Here is a 19,303-nt window from a genome sequence, read left to right on the forward strand (position 1 = left end):
ATCAAGATACTATTGTAGATGGGAACAAGCCTGCATTAATTAGTATTTTGTTTTATATAGGGTAGGGGTGATGAACCACATGAGAATTTATACTTGGAAAACACAGTTTAGGTTTAGACGATTATTTGCTCAGCTTATTTTGAGGTATAAAAGCTATGGTCAGTAAGTGAAGAGATATTTGAAACCATATTAGAAAAAAAAGACAGAATGACAATTTCAAGGAGCTATGTCCAATATTTGAGAAAAAATGACTAAGAAGGTTTATAATACTCACAAGAGGATTTTCATAAATATTTGTTTAAAGTGCCCCAGGATAACCACACAGACTTTTCTTACCTTTGCCTTTGTGAAATCTAGTTGCTTGGGAGGCATTTGTTATTAAAAGAAAGGGTGCTGGGGCACCTGGGTGGCTCAGTGGGTTGAGCCTCTGCCTTTGGCTCGGTCATGATCTCAGGGTCCTGGGATTGAGCCCCACATGGGGCTCTCTGCTCAGTGGGGAGCCTGCTTCCCACCCTCTCTCTGCCTACTTGTGATCTCTCTCTCTCTCTGTCAAATAAATAGGTGAAATCTTAAAAAAGAAAGAAAGAAAGAAAGAAAGGAAGGTTGGTTGCTAATATTGTAAAAAGACTACTGCTAAGCTCGAAGCAAATGTCACCAAAAACAAAACAAAACAAACACAACCCAATCCCCCCCAATTCTTTATAAAATAAAATGACCATTACCTTAAAGGAAAAAATTTCTAACAATTTTGGTTCAGCATATACATGCTGCTTTCATATGGTAATGTCAGAAGCTTGAACTAAGACTGAATAACTTGGTTACGCATTAATAAGTTTAATGTGATTTGCCCAAAGCTATTTAAAGGAAAGGATTCTTACTAAAATTAAAAATTTATCTGGTGAAATAACGTGAACTCTTTAATTAGTTCAAGTGGCAACTATCATAGTTCTCATATTCTATTTTGTAAAATAATTAGCATTTTCATAGTGTTATCAGACACATGTATTTTTATAGAAAATACATTTCCCTTCCCTTATAAGACACAGTTGCTCTATTTGACTTGTTAAAAAGGGAGATAAAAACAAGCTGATAGGTACAATAAATTGATCCCATTTTAAGTTATAAATTGTGAAGATAAAATATGGTAAGTGCTTTTCTGTTATAAAATCCTAATGTGGACTTTTGGGGTTAAAAAAAAGCTTACGAGTTTTGGTATGTATATTGATACATACAATATTAGTGGGGGTAGAGGAGGTATTCCTAACATGGAACTTTGCATCATATTGCCTAATTAGTGGACCAATTTTAGAATTGAAAATGTAGAATTTTTATTATGAGAAAAAAGTAATATAAATATATCTTTTTGTTTAACTAAGGTAAAAGCTAGATCACAATGTCTACATTATTTTACAACATACAACTGGCTATCAGTTTTTCTAGTCTCAGTTACTTGAGGCCTTACTTTGCCTCAAAGTAACTCAAAGATGACTCAAGAGCACTTCACATTCAAAATATTATTTTCAAAATATTTTATAATCTATTTTAAAAGCTAATATTTTTATGAAGGAGGCCATGACTTTTGTCACTTTTGTTAGTGAGCAGACACAGAAAGTTTAAATAACAGAATTTTTCTTGTACCTCAGACTTTTTCCTTATAAAATTTCCAAATCACAGTGCCAGTAATAGTTCAATTAATACAAAACCCAGCAGTTTTAAAGTCATATTTAATGTTGGTTAATTCTTATTTACCATCCTATTTAGAATGTAATATCCCAACATTGATACAGGAAAAAAATTTTTCTTTCTAATAGAAATTAAACATATTGTCGTAGACAGTTCTTTAAAAGTAGTTTTAAAAGACAAAAACACAAAACACCTTGTAAACATACAATTTCCTAGCAAAATTTTTAAGTACATAATTCTCATGTAAGGCACTTCCATTCTTTTTCAAATATATGTTTCATAAAAAGTTTCCATTTTTTTTATAATCAAGTCTTCATAAATTATACAGTAAGAATGGTACTTCAAGTAAAACTTTATTAAATACCCAATTTTGGCATAATTTCCTTAAATGTTTTTACCTTTGAATAGAATGAAGGATGGGCATCAAGTTCTTTGTGAGCTACTCTTAAAGGAATGTTTTATAGAATTGGTAATGTTTTATCTTGTTGATCAGGTTCAAGAATCTTGAAATCCTCCAAAGGAAGACTGCTTAAGGCAGTTGGTAAAATGTGTTCTGATGTGCCCTTAGGTAATATGTTATTTGCTTCCAGATTCTTCACCAAGCATGTGGCTTTGATCCATCTTCGTGTTGCTCTGCGTTCTTTTTGTAAGCAAGTTTTCATTTTCTTTCTTAAACTTGCTATTTCTTTCTCCAGTTTAATTATCCTCTTTTTTGCCTCCATAGGATTCCTAAAAGCATAACTGTGTTCAAGTAGTACTTGCTGACTACTAATGTTTGATTTTAAATTAGATGGTCCTGTTGGGGTACAACTGTTGTTTTTCTTCAAAAGATTCCTTGACTTGAGTTTCTAAGCCAAATAAAATCAGAGAGTCGAACATGAATTATGGAATATCACAAATGAGTAAATTTTGTCCAGTTTTTTATAAAAGTAATTAAACTGTTTTTTTAAAACCTGATTTTAAAAGTTTTTTAGGAAACATCAGCTGCCCATCTCATGTAGTCGTGGATTCAAGTTCCTCAACTTGTTGCAGTAGCTCCTGCCACCTTATTTCATTTTGTCATTTCTCTTCAGAGGGATACAAACATTGATTAAAAACAGACAACGGACTTGCAAGGTCTCTTTCAAGTTATTAAGTGTGATTTTAGGGAGATTTTAAAAATCATTTGCAATTTTCTCACTAAGGCCAATGTAATGTATTTAGACATTTGGTTTATCTCTGATACTGATTTAATCTCTTTTTTAGGTAAACACTAGTCTTTCAATTTGATATTTCAAACCTGGGGTTCTATTTAATAAAAAATTATCCCCAAGTTATCAAGCTCCTGAATAGATTTACTTATTAAATGTTCACAATTACATTTTCCATTCTAAGATTTAAAATCTGGCCAGGAACTTTATACCCAAATCTGAGGACCCTGAGGACTTTTTCCCCCCCTTTATCTCTTTTACTCAATTGTCCTCAAGTCCAGTTAATTCTACCTCTTAAATATCTCTATCATGAAGCCTTTCTTCTCCATCACTCTTTTTTTTTTTTTCTTTTTGGTTAAGGTGTGTTTCTTTTTCTTTTTTTTTAAACTAACATATAATTTATTATTTGTTTCTGTGATTCATCAGTCTTACACAATTCACAGTGCTCACCATCACGTCCTTTATGCTTAATGCTACTGCCCACATCAGGCCTGTATCATACCTGGCTTGAATATATTAAAAAATTCTTTAATGATGTCCACCTCATTCTGATCCTAATTCATATTCTGCCGCCAAAATAATTTTTCCAACAGATCTGATGTTTCTGTAACTGGCTAACTTTCTCTTTGCTTTATTATCTAAAGACAAAAAAATCTTTACATAGCAAACTTACGATACAGGATCTCACCCCATTCTGCCATTCACCATCTTGATTCATACTCCCATAATATTAAATCACTTTCCATTCCCAGATTATGTCTTAACTTCCTAAATTTGTTTCTTTTATTGATTCAACAAATATTATTAAAAACATAGGAATTCATTTTTGGACAAATAAATTTTCCTCTCTGATCAGATTTTTATCTAGATTCCCAACTAGATAAAATATTGTTTTAATACATTCATTATCTACCTTAATTCTCTCCTTCCTTTTACGTATTACTTGCTAACATTTGATTATTTTCCACTTACCCTCAACCCATTGGCTTCTGTTCTCCTCATGTTGTTGTAATTGTCCTGTGCAAGGTTAAGAACCCTCTCCTAGGTTCTAAACTCCAAGAGCAAACCCCAGCACAAACTCTAAGCTAAATGCCTTAGCTTGATGAAGTTTTCTGTGATGCCTTCCTCTGAACTTATATTCTTTGTTGTAACTCTGGTATTCTCTGGATGTGCTGTTCTTAAAGCTCATCACACATATTTTGAATGTTATCTTAAAATCAAGAGCAGAATGATGCTAGAGGTATCATTGCTCATGATTTCTCTGTTTTACCATTGGTTCAGTTACTGATAATAACTGGAAGTAATGTAAAATTCCAATATAGTAAGTAAAATCAGTTTGGATTGCGGAAAGAATACCGGAGTCAGGAGACCTGAGCTCTAATTGTAGTCTGTACCTTTACTGCACAAGAGAAGTTTTGTGATTTTCTTGAGGCACAGTATTATATATGAATTTTGATATATTCTGAATTGTTCTAATTTGTAAACAAAAAAGAATGGGTACCCAAAATGGTAAAAATGGATAAAAGAAAAGTAATGTTACCTACCATAGACTTTAAATGGGTACAAAAATCAAAAATGGTTGGAACAGCATCCATTTTAAGTCGTCGAGTTTGTCCTGTTAAGTCAAAACAGGAGGCTTCAAAGTGCTTTGAACAAAGAAAAGTGTGTTTTCCTGGCACAAAATTTTTGCGCCTAAGCAGGCGAATCCATTCTTTTCTTCTTTTAGGATCCAAAGGAAACCTTAAAAAAAAAAAAAAAAAAGAAAGAAAAGGCAACTCATATTCCAACAATTACACTTCTGGTTGCACCTTAATGGTTAAAAGAAATTTTAAAAGATGATGATTTAAAGTGTCTTCCATCTACATAAAAAATTATAATATCCAGACACTGGAACAAAAAGCAATTCATGCTATTTTTTATAAGTTGCAAAAAAATTAATGAAAAACTGACTTGAGTGTTTTTATTTTTCAGGGTTTTAAAGAGATCTTTCTTCTCAACCTGGTTCTTAACATGGGCAGTAAAAATAAACAAGACTACACTGATCTAGATCAAGGTTACGTAGAACCATTACAAGCACAAGTAATTCCCAGTGCTATGATCTGCTGATGTATGTACATGGTCAAGAAAACTCAAATATCTGCAGATTAAATTTTATCAAGGAAAGCCTAGACACAGTCTTGTATTCCTTCCTCTGTGTTCCTTCACTGCAACACTTAACACATTCTTTTATAATTTTTCCATTTTAATAAATTTCCAGTGAAATAAAAGTACAGTATAAGTTTCTTGAGGACAGGGGTCATTATATCATCTGTTTATCTTTAACACTTCGCACAGTGCCTTTCAAACAGTAGGGGCTCAACAAATATTTGCTTAATCGATATAAAAGTATATAAATTAACAACTCACTGTATTAATTCCATGTAAACTGCATATATTTTTAAAAAATGAACTCAAGGGGCGCCTGGGTGGCTCAGTGGGTTAAGGCCTCTGCCTTCAGCTCAGGTCATGATCCCAGGGTCCTGGGATTGAGACCCGCATTGGGCTCTCTGCTCAGCGGGGAGCCTGCTTCCCCCTCTCTCTCTGCCTGCCTCTCTGCCTACTTGTGATCTCTGTCAAATAAATAAATAAAATCTTAAAAAAAAATGAACTCGTTATGTAGTACACTAGAAAGCATAATTATTTCAAAAAGTAAAATGCTGCTGACAAGGCAAGCAGGAATGTTATTTCTTTCATATGTATTTTAAATACAAAATATACTGGTATGAACAAGTATATACCTGTTAAGGACGAGAAAAATAAAAGGGACTGCCCCAAAATTCTAGTGGTTAAGTCTGCTGACTTGAAAACATAAGAAATCAACATTCATAGGTATTAGAGTTGAGCTCTTCTTTAGTTTGATTACTTCATCCTTCACATATTATGAACTAAGATTTAAAAAGAACTATTCAAATCATGTTAAAAGATCACGTGGCTCTGAAACCCAAGTGAAGCTTTACTAGGTAACAACAGCTTTTGCTAGACTACGTATAGTAGGTTTGCTCAAATTACCAGTAGTGAGGGGCACAAATGAAAAACCAGATTAACTGGTAAGTAACCCCATTTCCTGTCCCTATTACCCTACCTAAACAAACCCTAATCTGAAAATAGTATATCTGTATGTCACTCTACAGTTCATGTTTTCATATATGTAAGTTTTTTCTATTTCACTAGAAACTTCTGATGGAGGATTTATTTACTCTGCCTAGCCCTTACTTGTTAATAATAATGTATTCTCATTTCAAAGATCTCTGTTCCAATATTTTTTTTTAAAGATTTTATTTATTTGACAGAGAGAGAGATCACAAGCAGAGAGAGAGAGAGAGAGAGAGAGAGAGAGAAAGGAGGAAGCAGGCTCCCTGTCTAGCAGAGAGCCCGATGCGGGACTCGGTCCCAGAACCCTGAGATCAGGACCTGAGCTGAAGGCAGAGGCTTAACCCACTGAGCCACCCAGGCAGCCCCTCTGTTCCAATATTTAATGGTTTGGAAATGTTTCCTGTGGCCTCAGCTAAAAGTCAAGCTTTTTACAAGCACATTTCTTGTTTGCGCCTCAATAAAGATGCAGAACAGAGAAGTATCATTGTCATCATCATTGTTATAAGAACCTTCAAATATGTGAAAACTGTCAGATACTGTTTCTCAACTTTTTAATTTTTTCTTTAAAGATTTTATTTATTTATTTGACAGACAGAGATCACAAGTAAGCACAGAGGCAGGCCGAGAGAGGGGGAAGCAGGCTCCCCGCCGAGCAGGGAGCCCGAAGTGGGGCTCGATCCGGAGACTCCAAGATCATGACCTGAGCTGAAGGCAGAGGCTTAACCCACTGAGCCACCCAGGCGCCCCAACTTTTTAATTTTTTTAGCTCTTTGTAGAAAACTTGTTTTTTTCCTTTGCAGAAACTTTTTTATTTTTTGGATTATTAATTTTTTATTTAATTAACAAAAATGTACTATTTGTTTCAGGGGTATAGGCCTCTGATTCTTCAGTCTTACACAATACCCAGCACTCACCACAACACATACCCTCCCCAATGTCTATTGAAAATTAATTTTTTTAAAGTAGGTTCCATGCCCAGTGTGGGGCTTGAACTTGACCCCAAAATCAAGAGTGGCATGTTCTTCCAATTGAGCCAGCCAGGTGTCCCTAGCTCTTTTTAAAACTAATTATGAAACCATTGCCTAATTGAACCTTAACGAGCCAATTTTCCTTGCTTATTTTAAGATTCAATTTAGGAATCCCATATTCCTAAGGAAATTCCATGGACTGGACTAGATGTTCCTATATCATATAGAATACCATTGTATTCTAATTGTTTACTTTTCTATTTCCACCCCTAGATCCTAAGTTTCTCCTGTGTAGGAGCTATGGTTTTCACTACTTTATCCTGTGAAGTAAGCTCTCAATGAACTTTCTCAGTGAATCAACGAATGAACAAACTAATGAGATTAGTTTGGCATTACTAATGTTTACCTGTGTTGAGATAGAATAAAAATAATCATTTTAGATTTGATTTGAAGCAATGCTTTTATACAGCATTTACCTTAATTTTTTCATGAGTTTGGATTTTTCTCAGCATATTCAATGGGTAAGTGATGTAGCCCATAAGCTGAATTTAAGTAATAATAAATCCTATAAATATTAAAAAATTAACATGGTGGTTAATTGATGGATTTGTCTACCAATAATAGAACCAAGTTTTCAGAAACATTAGATGTTTTGGAAAATCAGTGTTTAAAATAATGCTACTTTGCCTGAGTCTTTATTAATAGCTGAATGCCTTTTATATTCCAAGACTGTCCTAAGTGCAGAAGACATAGTGGTGAACAAAACTTACCTACCTTTATGCTTTAGGGTATCTACTTTTTACATGAGGATATATTGTAATGGGAAGGATAGAGAATCAAATGGCTTGGTGCAGTTAGAAAGGATGGCTGAGAACATTGTCTTTGGAGTCAAATCAAGGTGCCAGTCCTGGTTCCCTCAGTGTAATACCTGAGTGACATTAGGCAAACTGTTTAGCTTTTCTAGGGTTCAGTTTTATCAGTTATACAGTGGAGTAATAATTGTACCTAGTACAATTCCAGGGATTAAATGAGATAATGTAAGTAAATAATTCACCCAGTGCACAGTACACAGTAAATACTAAATAAAGGCTATTTATTAATATAAAAGTAATTACAGATGCCATGAGTGTTATCAAAGGGTTAAGTATAGGGTGGCAGGGAATCATAAAATAAGAAGAGCTAATCTAGTCAGGAGGTTTTGAGAGAGTAGGCATTAGATAGAGAAGGTAGGATTGGGGTGTCAAAGAGTGTTAAGGATCACGGGGACAGTGAAGAGTGTTATGACATGAAATGATGCTGGAGGGGCTTCTAAGTTAAAGAGTAATTTTGAACTCATCCAAAATGGCATCAGAAGGCCATTAAAAGGCCTAATTTAGAGAGCTGATTAACATAAAATTTTTTAACAAGCTGTTAAGCACAGCTATTATTAAAAATAATATACATTTGAAATGAAATGAAGACCAAAGATAATAAATACTGAAACCCATCATTTCTTAATTACTTTACTATTATCTATAGTCTGAAAATTATTTGTCTGTTTTGTGTGTGGTACTGCACATTTCTTCCTGATTGTATGATTAGTGATGTCATACTGATAGCTTGAAACTAGCCATGGTAGAGTATTTATATTGTGGAAATTGGGCAAATGCTACAGATCAGTGCTTTCCCCTTTCCCTGGAGATCCTGCTGTTAAACCTGTAAGAACATACCATTGATTATAGAAGAGAGGCTAGGAGTGCATCAATAGAAGCAGGGAATCCCTTCAGAGGCTGTTGTAATAATCCAATCAAGAGGAAATATGGGAGAGGCACCTGGGTGGCTCAGTGGGTTAAGCCTCTGCCTTCTGCTCAGGTCAAGATCTCAGGGTCCTGGAATCCAGCCCACATCTGGGCTCTCTGCTCAGCGGGAGCCTACTTTCCCTTCTCCCTCTGCCTGCCTCTCTGCCTACCTGTGATCTCTCTCTGTCAAATAAATGAATAAAATCTTAAAAAAAAAAAGAAGAGGGAATAGGGGAGAAGTCAAGGGAGGATGACCTCCCACTTTTGGGTGGATGATGTTTTCATTTACTGAAAAAGGTAATACAGGGGGTGGGGTGGTGGTAAGAGCAAATTCATTAATATAAAATTTTGATACGTTGAGCCTGAGCAACTGAAGAGAGACAAGGGAAATACTGAGACACCAACGAGTTAAACTGAGACCACAGGAACAGTTGAAATCATTTTGGCAAGAATAGTAAGACCTAAGTCAGAGGACTGAGAAGGGAAGAGGCTGGCAGAGAAAACTGAAGACAGGTCAAAGAAGATGAAAATCACAAAATTAGTGTCAAATAATTCAAAAGTAGAGAGTATTTCAAGGAGGAAATGAGGACATGCCATGAAAAGAAATACAAGAGTGATAACTCATAGCAACAGCAGTTTCAGAAGATTATTGGGGGATTTAGACTGGAGTGGGCTAAGAGATAAGAAAAATGGATAGTGAGTTTAGAGAACATAACTTGTACACAGGGATAAAGAAGTCTATCAACATCCTAGGAAAGAAATTAGTCAAACATTGTATTTATGAAATAGGAATGTAATTTATTATAATGTTAAGATCTAAGTTTCCATGAAAAGGTTAATTTCATAGGAGGCAAATGGTCAAGTATGCATGTTACTGTATCACTGTGTATCTCTTAAACATTCAAGATTATTGGTGCCTTCGACTCCTCCCTCTCCCTCATCTTCCATATCAAATGACCATACAGTAGTTTCTACTCAAACATTTCTTAAATCTGTTCACGTCTTTCTATCTCTGTCAGTATCACTCTAGTCCAGGTTACTCGTAGATGCTCCCTTGTTTTACTCTAAGTTCCAGTTTTTTCCCTACTAACTCTCACCTCTTCCAATCTAGTGCTGGTTGTGCCAGCAATGAAGTACATAGTTTAGCTTAGTTGACACTGTAGGAGAATTTCTCTGTGAAAGAATTAGTAGGTAAATTGTGTAATAAGCTCATTTTGAACACTTTAAGTAACACCATAATTCTCCACACTGCTGCCAGAAGGCTTAATATGAAAATCCAACCATGCCATTCTTTTAAAAACCTTTGTGTTTTCTCAAATACTCACTGGATAAAAGAGAAAATCAGTAAAGTAGCATACAGGACTAAATCTATGTCATCCTTTAGTATCATCTGAAATTTCCTTTTGAGAAATGTTCTTTGACTTTACAAGGCTATAGGTTAGGTATCCGAGGTGTCTCTTCTGTAGCACTTAACCATAATTATCCTTCTTTCTCACTACCTACTAAATTCAAGAAGTATAAGAATTTTCCGGGGGCTGGGGGTGGGAGGGCACCTGTGTGGCTCAGTCGGTTAGGCCCCCAACTCTTGATTTTGACTCAGGTCATGATCTCAGGGAAGTGAGTGGCCAGTGGCCACTAACAGCCAGTGGCCCTCCCCACTTGTTGGATAGGCTCAGTCGTCTTCTCCCTCTGCCCCTCCCCCGCTCCTGCGTGCTCGAGCTCTCTCAAATAAATCTTAAAAAAAAAAAAAAAAAATTTTCTGGATCGCTGGCACAACTTCAGGCAAATAAGAACCCTGTACACATTTGATGGATGAATGAATCTACATTTCCATGAAATACCTGAAAAACAAACATCACAAGGATTTTTTTTTTAAAGTAGCGGTTTTTAATAAGGGATCATTTAGTCATAATTAGGCAAGGAAATAGTTAAGGATATAATTTTTTTTCCCACATTCTAAGATCGTACGAAGTTGCGAGATATATAAAATCAGAACTATTTGCACATAGCTTTTTTTTTTTTTTTCAATGCTTCTTTTCTTCAGGCACAGGGCAGGCACTTGCACAGAAGGTAAACATTTACCGAGTACCTACTATATTTCATGCAGTGTTCACAATGTTTTCAAAAGTTCTGATTTGACAGAACTAAAGACTTTTGACTGCTCTTCTAACAAACGGAGGAAAAACAAAACCTAAGTTCTTTTCATTACTCTATTCTGGTAAGAACAGAAGGCTCATCTTTTGCACTTTCATTACCATCTCTTCATTCCATGGATATCAATGATGACTCAACTCCTCCGCAGTAACTGTATGTGACTATTAGAAATCTAAATGCTTCCCATGTCAATTTAGCTAATGAGAATTTCCTATTATTGATGGGAGCACAGCAGGCTTTTAAGGTGACTGCTGACTTGGAACAGGAAGGTTTCGCTTCCTTTTAAGGCATCATTCATGTCAAGACCCAGCCTAACACAAAAGAATAGAAAATTAAGATATTCTTTTACTTTTTCTCTAAGGAGTAACCACCATACAGAACTTGGATTTCTTTGACAAAGTGAATTAACTCTCCCCGAAGAAGAAAAAAATTGGACAGATTTGAGAAATACACACAAAGGGCAGAACTGATGCTTCCTTGCTACTGGCTAGGTAGTGAAGTCATTAGAATTAGTAGGATCCTCTTACTCCTTCCACACAAGCGACACCCAATCTAGGAACTCCCGTTTCCGTTACCACCACTCCCGCCCAGGTTACCTGTGGAAGCTGATGTTAATGTGCTTGTTGTAGGTAGTAGCACAGCCCGCCGCGGCGCAATTGGTCGGCATTTCCCTTTCCCCCTCATTCGGCGCTGCCTTAAGCCTGTTTTGAGGCGCTGGCTGCTACGCTTCCTTCGGGCAAACGCTAGGCAAGCGAGGCTGGGGACGGGCCCACCGAGAGGAGTCGTGAAAGCCGAGTGGGAAAAACGGGTTTGTGAATGGGGGGGGGGGGGGGGTGGGAGAGGAGGTGTCAGTCCTCCCTGTCTCTTTATTAATATGGCAGACTTCAGCCAGCAAAGCAGACAGTCCTGGAGCTCCGGTCGCCTACGTTTACCTTCACCAACATGGCGGACACAAGCCGCCTTCTCCCGCCTTCCAAAAAGGGAGTGGGACTACTGCGTCTCTTTGGCAGCGGTCTTCGGAGCAATGAAAAAAGTGTCTCTCCCCCACCCCTCCGTCACTATGAAACTCTTGCGGCCAAGATTAAAAATGGGACCGCCCACCCCGCCACGCACCCAGATATCCCAATCTGGAGTCGGGGGTGGGTGTGAGATACAGATTGGAACGACAAACCCGAACACAGAGGAAAAAAAGACTACAAGTCCCACTAAGCATCGCGTTGTCCTAATTATTATCGCGTGAACTGGACGTTTATTTCCTGCGTGCCGCAGGAAGTGACGTCACGGGCAGAGCCACTTCCAGAGGCCCTTTCTCGCGAGGCGGAAGAGCCCCGATCGCGGAGGAGCAAGGGGGCGCTAGGGAAGGGAACTGGGTTGCGACGGTCCGGCGAGAAAGAGCTGGGGTGCGGGGAAGTTGGGGAGCAAAGCCCGCTAGGTGTCCGAGTAGGGTAAGGCCGCACCGACCGGGTCCGTTAGAAAAGAAGGGAACCGGGGAGGAAAGCAATTGTCGGGCGGATCCCCGGACGGAGGGCTAAGGTTGTGGGGAAGGCGCTGCTCCCGGGATGGCGACCGCAGATATTTCGGCCCCGGCCTCCAGTGGCCTCTCGCCCAAGGAAGAAGGGGAGCTAGAAGATGGGGAAATCAGCGACGACGATAACAACAGCCAGATACGGAGCCGGAGCAGCAGCAGCAGCAGTGGCGGCGGGCTGTTGCCATATCCGCGGCGAAGGCCTCCTCACCCGGCCCGGGGCGGTGGATCTGGCGGAGGCGGTGGCTCCTCCTCGTCGTCGTCCTCTTCTCAGCAGCAGTTGAGGAATTTCTCACGCTCGCGGCACGCGTCGGAGCGGGGCCACCTCAGGGGACACAGCAGCTACCGACCCAAAGAGCCGTTCCGGTCTCACCCGCCCTCCGTACGGATGCCTTCGAGCTCACTGTCCGAAAGCAGCCCCCGGCCGTCCTTTTGGGAGCGGAGCCACATCGCCTTGGACCGTTTTCGCTTTCGAGGCAGGCCTTACCGGGGTGGAAGTCGCTGGAGTCGGGGGCGAGGAGGGGGTGAGCGAGGAGGCAAGCCGGGGGGCAGACCTCCTCTGGGAGGAGCAGGATCCGGATTCAGCAGCAGTCAGAGCTGGCGAGAGCCCTCTCCACCTCGGAAGAGTTGTATCCTTAACGTGGCGGTCCTCCCTGGGTGTGTCACTTACTAAAGTTCCCTTTAGCGTCATTATTAGGTCTATGAGATGAGTAACTTTTCTGAACCATCAGAACCGCTTATTTGTCACTGTGTCAGTATACTTTAAGTTGTTCTTTGGTAGTCTCCATGTGTCACAGTATATAGACCTGTTTCTTAAGGTTGTTTTTTTGGGTATATTGCTTTTTAACATTAAGGTATTATGGATTGGGGACAGGTTAGTGAGATCAGATTTGCAATTGTACATCGGAAACCCAGGTTTCAATAGTATTTACTTTCACCGGTACAAGAACTTTGTTTTTCTAAAAGGTTGACTTCGATTGTTAGAAGGAGAAAAAGGAATCATAAACGATTTGGGGAATACTGTTGCTTGTATTGAACTTTGACATTGAAAATTGTGAAGTTCCATTCTACGTAATGCTATAGTTTTTATTTGTGATTCTGCTTTTACCTTTCCTGATTAATTTTTACACATGCTGCCTTTTAAAGTGGGGGAGGGGAGAAAGACCCGTATCTTTACCAACTCTATTGAATTCATACAACCTTCTGCAAAACTTTACCTTCTTTATTTATGTTCAGTTTTGAACATTTTATAACTCAAATGTAGGTTAGAGAAAGATAAACACTATTTTAATATATTGAAAGCCATGGAGTGTCTGGAAGGGGGAGATTATGGGGAGGTTGAAAGGAAAATAGCAAAAATATCTGATTTTTGTTGTCTCTAATCCCATTATCTGTAATTCTTTTTTTTTTTTTTTAAAGATTTTATTTATTTATTTGACAAAGAGAGATCACAAGTAGACAGAGAGGCAGGCAGAGAGAGAGAGAGAGAGAGAGAGAGAGAGAAGCAGGCTCCCTGCCGAGCAGAGAGCCCGATGCGGGACTCGATCCCAGGACCCTGAGATCATGACCTGAGCCGAAGGCAGAGGCTTTAACCCACTGAGCCACCCAGGCGCCCCCCATTATCTGTAATTCTTAAGTTTACTTAAGATTTATACTGGGGAATCAGTCATCTGAAGGTTTGCTAGGTTGTGATGGGTTTTGTAGACCTAGGTTTTATTTCATGATAATTGCATAAAAATCATTATAAGTACAGTTATTATTGGTTGTAATTTCTATGGTGTATTGATTTTTTAACATATTATATATGAAACTTACATGTAATGACATTTGTTTGGAAGACATTCAACATTATTTTTATAGAATACTTAGGATCAAATGATCTTTTCCAGATGACGGAATAATAAATGGGCAAGAAATGTAAGTTTAGGTACAAAGTGGCAGTTTCTGGTGCTAGTGCCCTGAAAAAACTTAATTCTGCAACCAAAAGTTGGATTAGGAGCACCTAGTATTGTTTCAAAGAAAATCAAGTAGGGATTTAACTTTTAAAAAGATAAATGATGTTCTTTCAAAAAAAGAAGAACTCTGCCCAAGATATTTTTTTTAATGAAGGATTTGTTAGTTGTTGATTCTGATTCTAAAAAGAGGCTGCTTCACATATATATTTTTTAAGAATATAAAAGAGGAAGCTTAGAATTTGTGTTGGAGAGACAGATGTGAATAAATACAGTTTAATGTAATAAACATATAGTTTAATGTAAAAACTTCAAAATGAGATATGTAAAAAGTACTCTGGGAGTGCAGTTTTTTTCTTCATTTAATCTGTATTAGAGAAGGTGGTGATGAGGGAATTTGCTTAGCTCCTGCCTTTGCCTTCTTTCTGTCCATTCATTCAATACCAGTTTGGTCTTTGCCATATGTATATTTATTAATTGTTAAGCTTATATGTTCCTTTTAATAAACAGGCATATGATGTGAAAAAAGTACAGGGATATATCCAGTCCGATTTCCGTAGTAACTTAGCAGAAATGAGCTCTCTTGCTCTTTCTTTTCCATAGATGCTGCACTTAAGAAGAGGATGCTTGTTTTGATCCTCTGCTCATTGTTTTCCTTATGAAGTATCATTAATCCATCCTAGAGGTGGTATTCTTTGTAAGAATTTGTGAAGGAAAACATAGTTTTCAGCTACTCTTATATAATATGAGCAAACAAAATTTGTAATACAAAATTTTATTAATTTAAATTCCTTAATACCAAGACTGTATTCAGGCTTATTCGTATATCCACTGTGCACTTATAATAATGACAGTTTTATTTTATAAATAATTACTTTAAGAAAGAATAAGAGTTGTGGGGCACCTGGCTAGATGAGTCAGTAGAGGATGTGACTCTTGATCTTGGGGTTGTGAGTTCAAGCCTTATATTGGGGGTGGAGTTTAAAAAAAAAAAAAAAAGGTAAGAAAGAATAAGGGATATACTGTGGCTCATTTCCATAATCTAGAAGTGAAGTAACATGGGTAGTAGTTTTTGTTTGTTTTTTTGTTTTTGACTTATTTTTCTGTAATGATTAAGGTAAGCTAGGTGCAGCTTTAAAGAAATGAAATGAACCACTCAGGACACCTGGGTGGCTCAGTTGGTTAAGCTGCTGCCTTCTGCTCAGGTCATGATCCCAGGATCCAGGGATCCCCGCCCACATGGAGTCTTCTTGCTCAGTGGGGAGCCGGCGTCTCTCTCTGCCTCTGCCTGCCACTCTGCCTGCTTGTGCTTGCGCTCGCTCTCTGACAAATAAAATCTTAAAAAAAAAAAACACACACAAAAAAACAGATTCCAATGTGGCACTTATTTTCATTATCATTTAAAAATTTTCTTAGCGATAGACACTTTGTCAGTCCCTCTTAGCATATGTTTCCTTTGGTTGACCACTGTTTTAAAACTTTCTAATATGAGAGGTAACATAATTAGGCCAGTGTCTCTCATCAGTAGAAAGTCATTTTCACTTGCAGTTGGAAAGCGTTTTTTTTTTTTTTTTAAACCAGATTTCACTTAGAAATTGCATCTTAACTAGTTTAAAATTAAATCTTCTCTAAGTGTTGGTTTCATCCCAGTTGTCCTGTATTAGACAGAAGTAGGAGATCTTATTTAGCCTTGACAGAGATTAGTTACAGTTGTAACTCCGTTGCTTTTCCTCATTTTTCTGTCTTTTCTGTTAGTGTATTGAATCTTTTCTCTCTACAAATCTTCCCAAAGTCTTCAGTTTTATTTTTTTTAATCACTGTGGTTATGCCTTTGGATGGCTCCATTGAAAAGTGATGTGTAGATGAGGATAATTACAGAATTTATGTACAAAGTATATCTGGTGGGGGGAGCAAGTAATGCTCTGGCTTCAGATAGGAGGTTCATTTGAGTTTTAGATTGGGGTCAATTTGAAGAACAGAAAAACCTAAATACAAAGCTGTGCATAAATAGTGATGAACAGGGGAAATGTGAGATTGGAAAGGAAGTACAGGTGAAGGCATTGTATGCCATTGTTAAGTATTTCGGATTCTGTTCTTAATGAGATTTAAACAAGGGGACAGATCTGATCAGATTTGTCTTCTAGATACATTAGTTCAGCAGCAGAATAGGAGATGGCTTGTGGAAGATAAGACCCAGAATATCTATCATGAGGCCAAACTTCTCCTTGTATTACATAAAATACAGGAGTGCACTAGAATGCTCAAAAGGAAAAGTGAAAGAGGCTAAAATAGTGAGAACACCATTATTATAGGAGTTGGAAAGGAGTCATGAAGGCTTAAAGGAAGATAGAATGTAGGGAAAAAAGGAGAGTGGACTTAGAAAAGCCAAAAGAGAAGTTGTTTGCAGTGTCCAAAGCTGTGGAGAAGTCAGGTAAAATAGTTTGAAAACATGGTGGATAAACAAACTCAGCTAGCAGAAGCCAGATTCTGTTTGGTTGAAGAGTTAAGACAGGTTATGAGAGATTAATATTGTTTAAAGAAACTTGGCTCTGAAGAGCTTAGGTCACAGAACCAGAGGTTTACTAAAACAGTTTTGTTGCAGAACTGTTAAGATTTTCAGTTGTAATGCTAGTTTAGTTTCTGAAATTAATGGTGGTGAAAAAAAATTTGGTGGTGATTCCCGTTCTTGTATTAGTCATCAGGGAAATTTTAAAATATCTGAAGGTTGATTGGTACTGTAGGTTGTTAAACAGAGGAGCCATCTTTAGGGAACTGTAAAGTTATATCCTAGCCAGTTTTAAATGATCCATAAATGACATATTGTCACATAAAGTACTTTAAATCTTGTTAATTTCTAGGCTGGAGAAGTGAGGTGTAACAATTTTTGCCAGTGTGAATTATTTTGAGTAAAAATTATACTTTGGAATTTTGTAGCCATTTGTTTCTAAGGAAAAAGTTATGTTCTATGTATCACTGTGTTAGAGGAGGAAAACATTTTTTGGTAGCATTATTCCCTATCTTCAGAGACAAATTAATTTATAAGATATACATTGTGAATACTATGGAAGTTATTTTTTTTTAAATAATGTAATTCCCGGGGTGCCTGGGTGGCTCAGTGGGTTAAGCCTCTGCCTTCGGCTCAGGTCGTGATCCCAGGGTCCTGGGATCGATCCCCGCATCTGGCTTTCTGCTCAGCAGGGAGCCTGCTTCCTCCTCTTTCTCTCCCTGCCTCTCTGCCTACTTGTGATCTCTCTCTCTCTCTCTGTCAAATAAATAAATTAAATCTTTTAAAAAAAATGTAATTCCCTTGTTTGTTGTGCGTATGTTGCATATTAGTATACTTGAGCTTCAAGATTCTTATGTATTTGGTTTTTAAGAAAATGCTTCCTATTTATAAACTAGTTTTAACTATTAGTTGTCAGTGTTTTTTATCTTCTTTTTTTAAATTTGAGACGAGAAGAAACGAATTAAGAGGAAATGTTTCCTTCTCATTATCTGGAGTATAAATTACCCATATCTGACAAACCATTCTATTTCTCCTCTCTTCCTTTAGAAAGGAATCTTTAAAGATATAGCTTATATAGGCTTTTCTGATAACTATAGAAGGAATGCTGCCCTAATCTAAGTAGGTGGAATACCTGTAGGTACTGTCCGTAATAACTGATACCAGTGATTTTCTAAGTGGATTGTTCTGTATGGTTACTTGTTAAATCTGAAATACAGGCACATTAAGAAATTGGCGTACAGTAAATGTAATTTAGTAGTTAAAAATACTAACTCGTCTTTTTCGAAAAACACGCTAAAAAGGGAGATAAGTCATCTATAACCTAATGTGTTTTTATTAAATTTACTGGAAAAACTTCGGAAGCTTGTTTCCTTAATATGCTCTTCAGCCAAAAGTTTTGGAAGATCTCCATCAAGAAAACAAAATTATTCATCAAAAAGTGAAAACTGTGGAGAAGAAACTTTTGAAGACTTACTTTTGAAGTATAAGCAAATACAGTTGGAATTAGAATGCATCAATAAAGATGAAAAACTAGCTTTGAGTAGCAAAGAAGAGAACGTGCAGGAAGATGCTAAAACATTGAACTTTGAGGACCAAACAAGCAGTGATAATGTCAGTATTACAAAAGACCCAAGTAAAGAAGTAGCTCCTGAGGAGAAAACACAGGTCAAAACTTTTCAGGCATTTGAATTAAAACCACTCAGGCAAAAATTGACTTTACCAGGGGATAAGAACCGGTTGAAAAAAGTTAAAGATGGAACAAAACAGCTTTCCCTGAAATCTGACACTACTGAACCTAGTCAAGGTAATGGAATTAAAATTTTCAATTAGTGCTAAGATTCTTCTTTCTCTATGGGGTAACTAGTTATTTTGGTAGTGTGCTTCATTGAAATGATTTTAATATTTTATCTGTGAATTCTTTTTGCACTTTCTACATTGACAGTCATATTATTCAGTAATGATAGATTTAGTTTCAATCTGATCTTTCTTTTTGTCCTTCTAATACAATTTTTAACATAAGTGTATCAGTGGACCTTTCGTTTCCTAACTTACAAAATGCTTTGGATTATTTGCGTTTAACATGATGTTAGATTTTTTGGAGGTATCCTTTGTTGGGTAGAAAGTTTTTATCCCCCCTTTTCCTTGTTTGAGATTTTCAGGATGAATGGATGTTGAAGTTTTTCACATCTTTTTTCTTCATTGAGAAAAACATCTGATTTTTCCTCTTTTAATGTATTAGTGTAATAGATTATATTAGTTAATTTTGTAGTTTTAAGCTACTCTTGTATATTTAGGATAAATCCAGGTAGTTGTTATGTCATTTTTGTACATCATGGATTTGATTCGTTAAATTTTTTCTTTTTTTTATGAAGGTATAATTTATATGCAGTAAAATTTACCTTTTTTAGCGTGTAG

At 37.2% G+C, this 19,303-nt stretch overlaps 2 protein-coding genes across 2 annotated transcripts in view; one reads left to right on the forward strand and one right to left on the reverse strand.

Moving 5' to 3' along the window:
• Positions 1 to 1,707: 1,707 nt before the first annotated feature.
• LOC111142209 (THAP domain containing 2) lies at positions 1,708 to 11,731 on the reverse strand. Its single transcript, XM_022495237.1, has 3 exons — positions 11,502 to 11,731; positions 4,418 to 4,613; positions 1,708 to 2,531 (listed from the first exon to the last, which is right to left on the reverse strand). Exons 1-3 carry the CDS (start codon positions 11,570 to 11,572, stop codon positions 2,142 to 2,144), a joined length of 657 nt encoding a protein of 218 aa, XP_022350945.1. The 5' UTR covers positions 11,573 to 11,731; the 3' UTR covers positions 1,708 to 2,141.
• Positions 11,732 to 12,194: 463 nt separating this feature from the next.
• Positions 12,195 to 19,303, forward strand: part of LOC111141998 (zinc finger C3H1-type containing) — a 51,718-nt gene continuing 44,609 nt past the window's right edge. The window contains exons 1-2 of the mRNA XM_022494919.1: positions 12,195 to 13,059; positions 18,276 to 18,692. Coding sequence (XP_022350627.1) covers positions 12,465 to 13,059; positions 18,276 to 18,692 — 1,012 coding nt within the window. The 5' untranslated portion in view covers positions 12,195 to 12,464. The remainder of the gene's footprint in view (positions 13,060 to 18,275; positions 18,693 to 19,303) is intronic.

The sequence above is a fragment of the Enhydra lutris genome, unplaced genomic scaffold (assembly GCF_002288905.1).
Source record: "Enhydra lutris kenyoni isolate GAN:26980312 unplaced genomic scaffold, ASM228890v2 scaffoldscaffold7, whole genome shotgun sequence".
In the NCBI taxonomy this organism is placed as follows: domain Eukaryota; kingdom Metazoa; phylum Chordata; class Mammalia; order Carnivora; family Mustelidae; genus Enhydra; species Enhydra lutris.

Coding starts and splice junctions, on each gene's coding strand:
- LOC111142209 (XM_022495237.1), bottom strand. CDS start 11,572: ATGCCGACCAATTGCGCCGCGGCGGGCTGTGCTACTACCTACAACAAG. Junction 4,614..11,501: donor ATTAACATCAGCTTCCACAG/GTAACCTGGGCG, acceptor TTTTTTTTTAAG/GTTTCCTTTGGATCCTAAAA. Junction 2,532..4,417: donor GTACCCATTTAAAGTCTATG/GTAGGTAACATT, acceptor TATTTGGCTTAG/AAACTCAAGTCAAGGAATCT.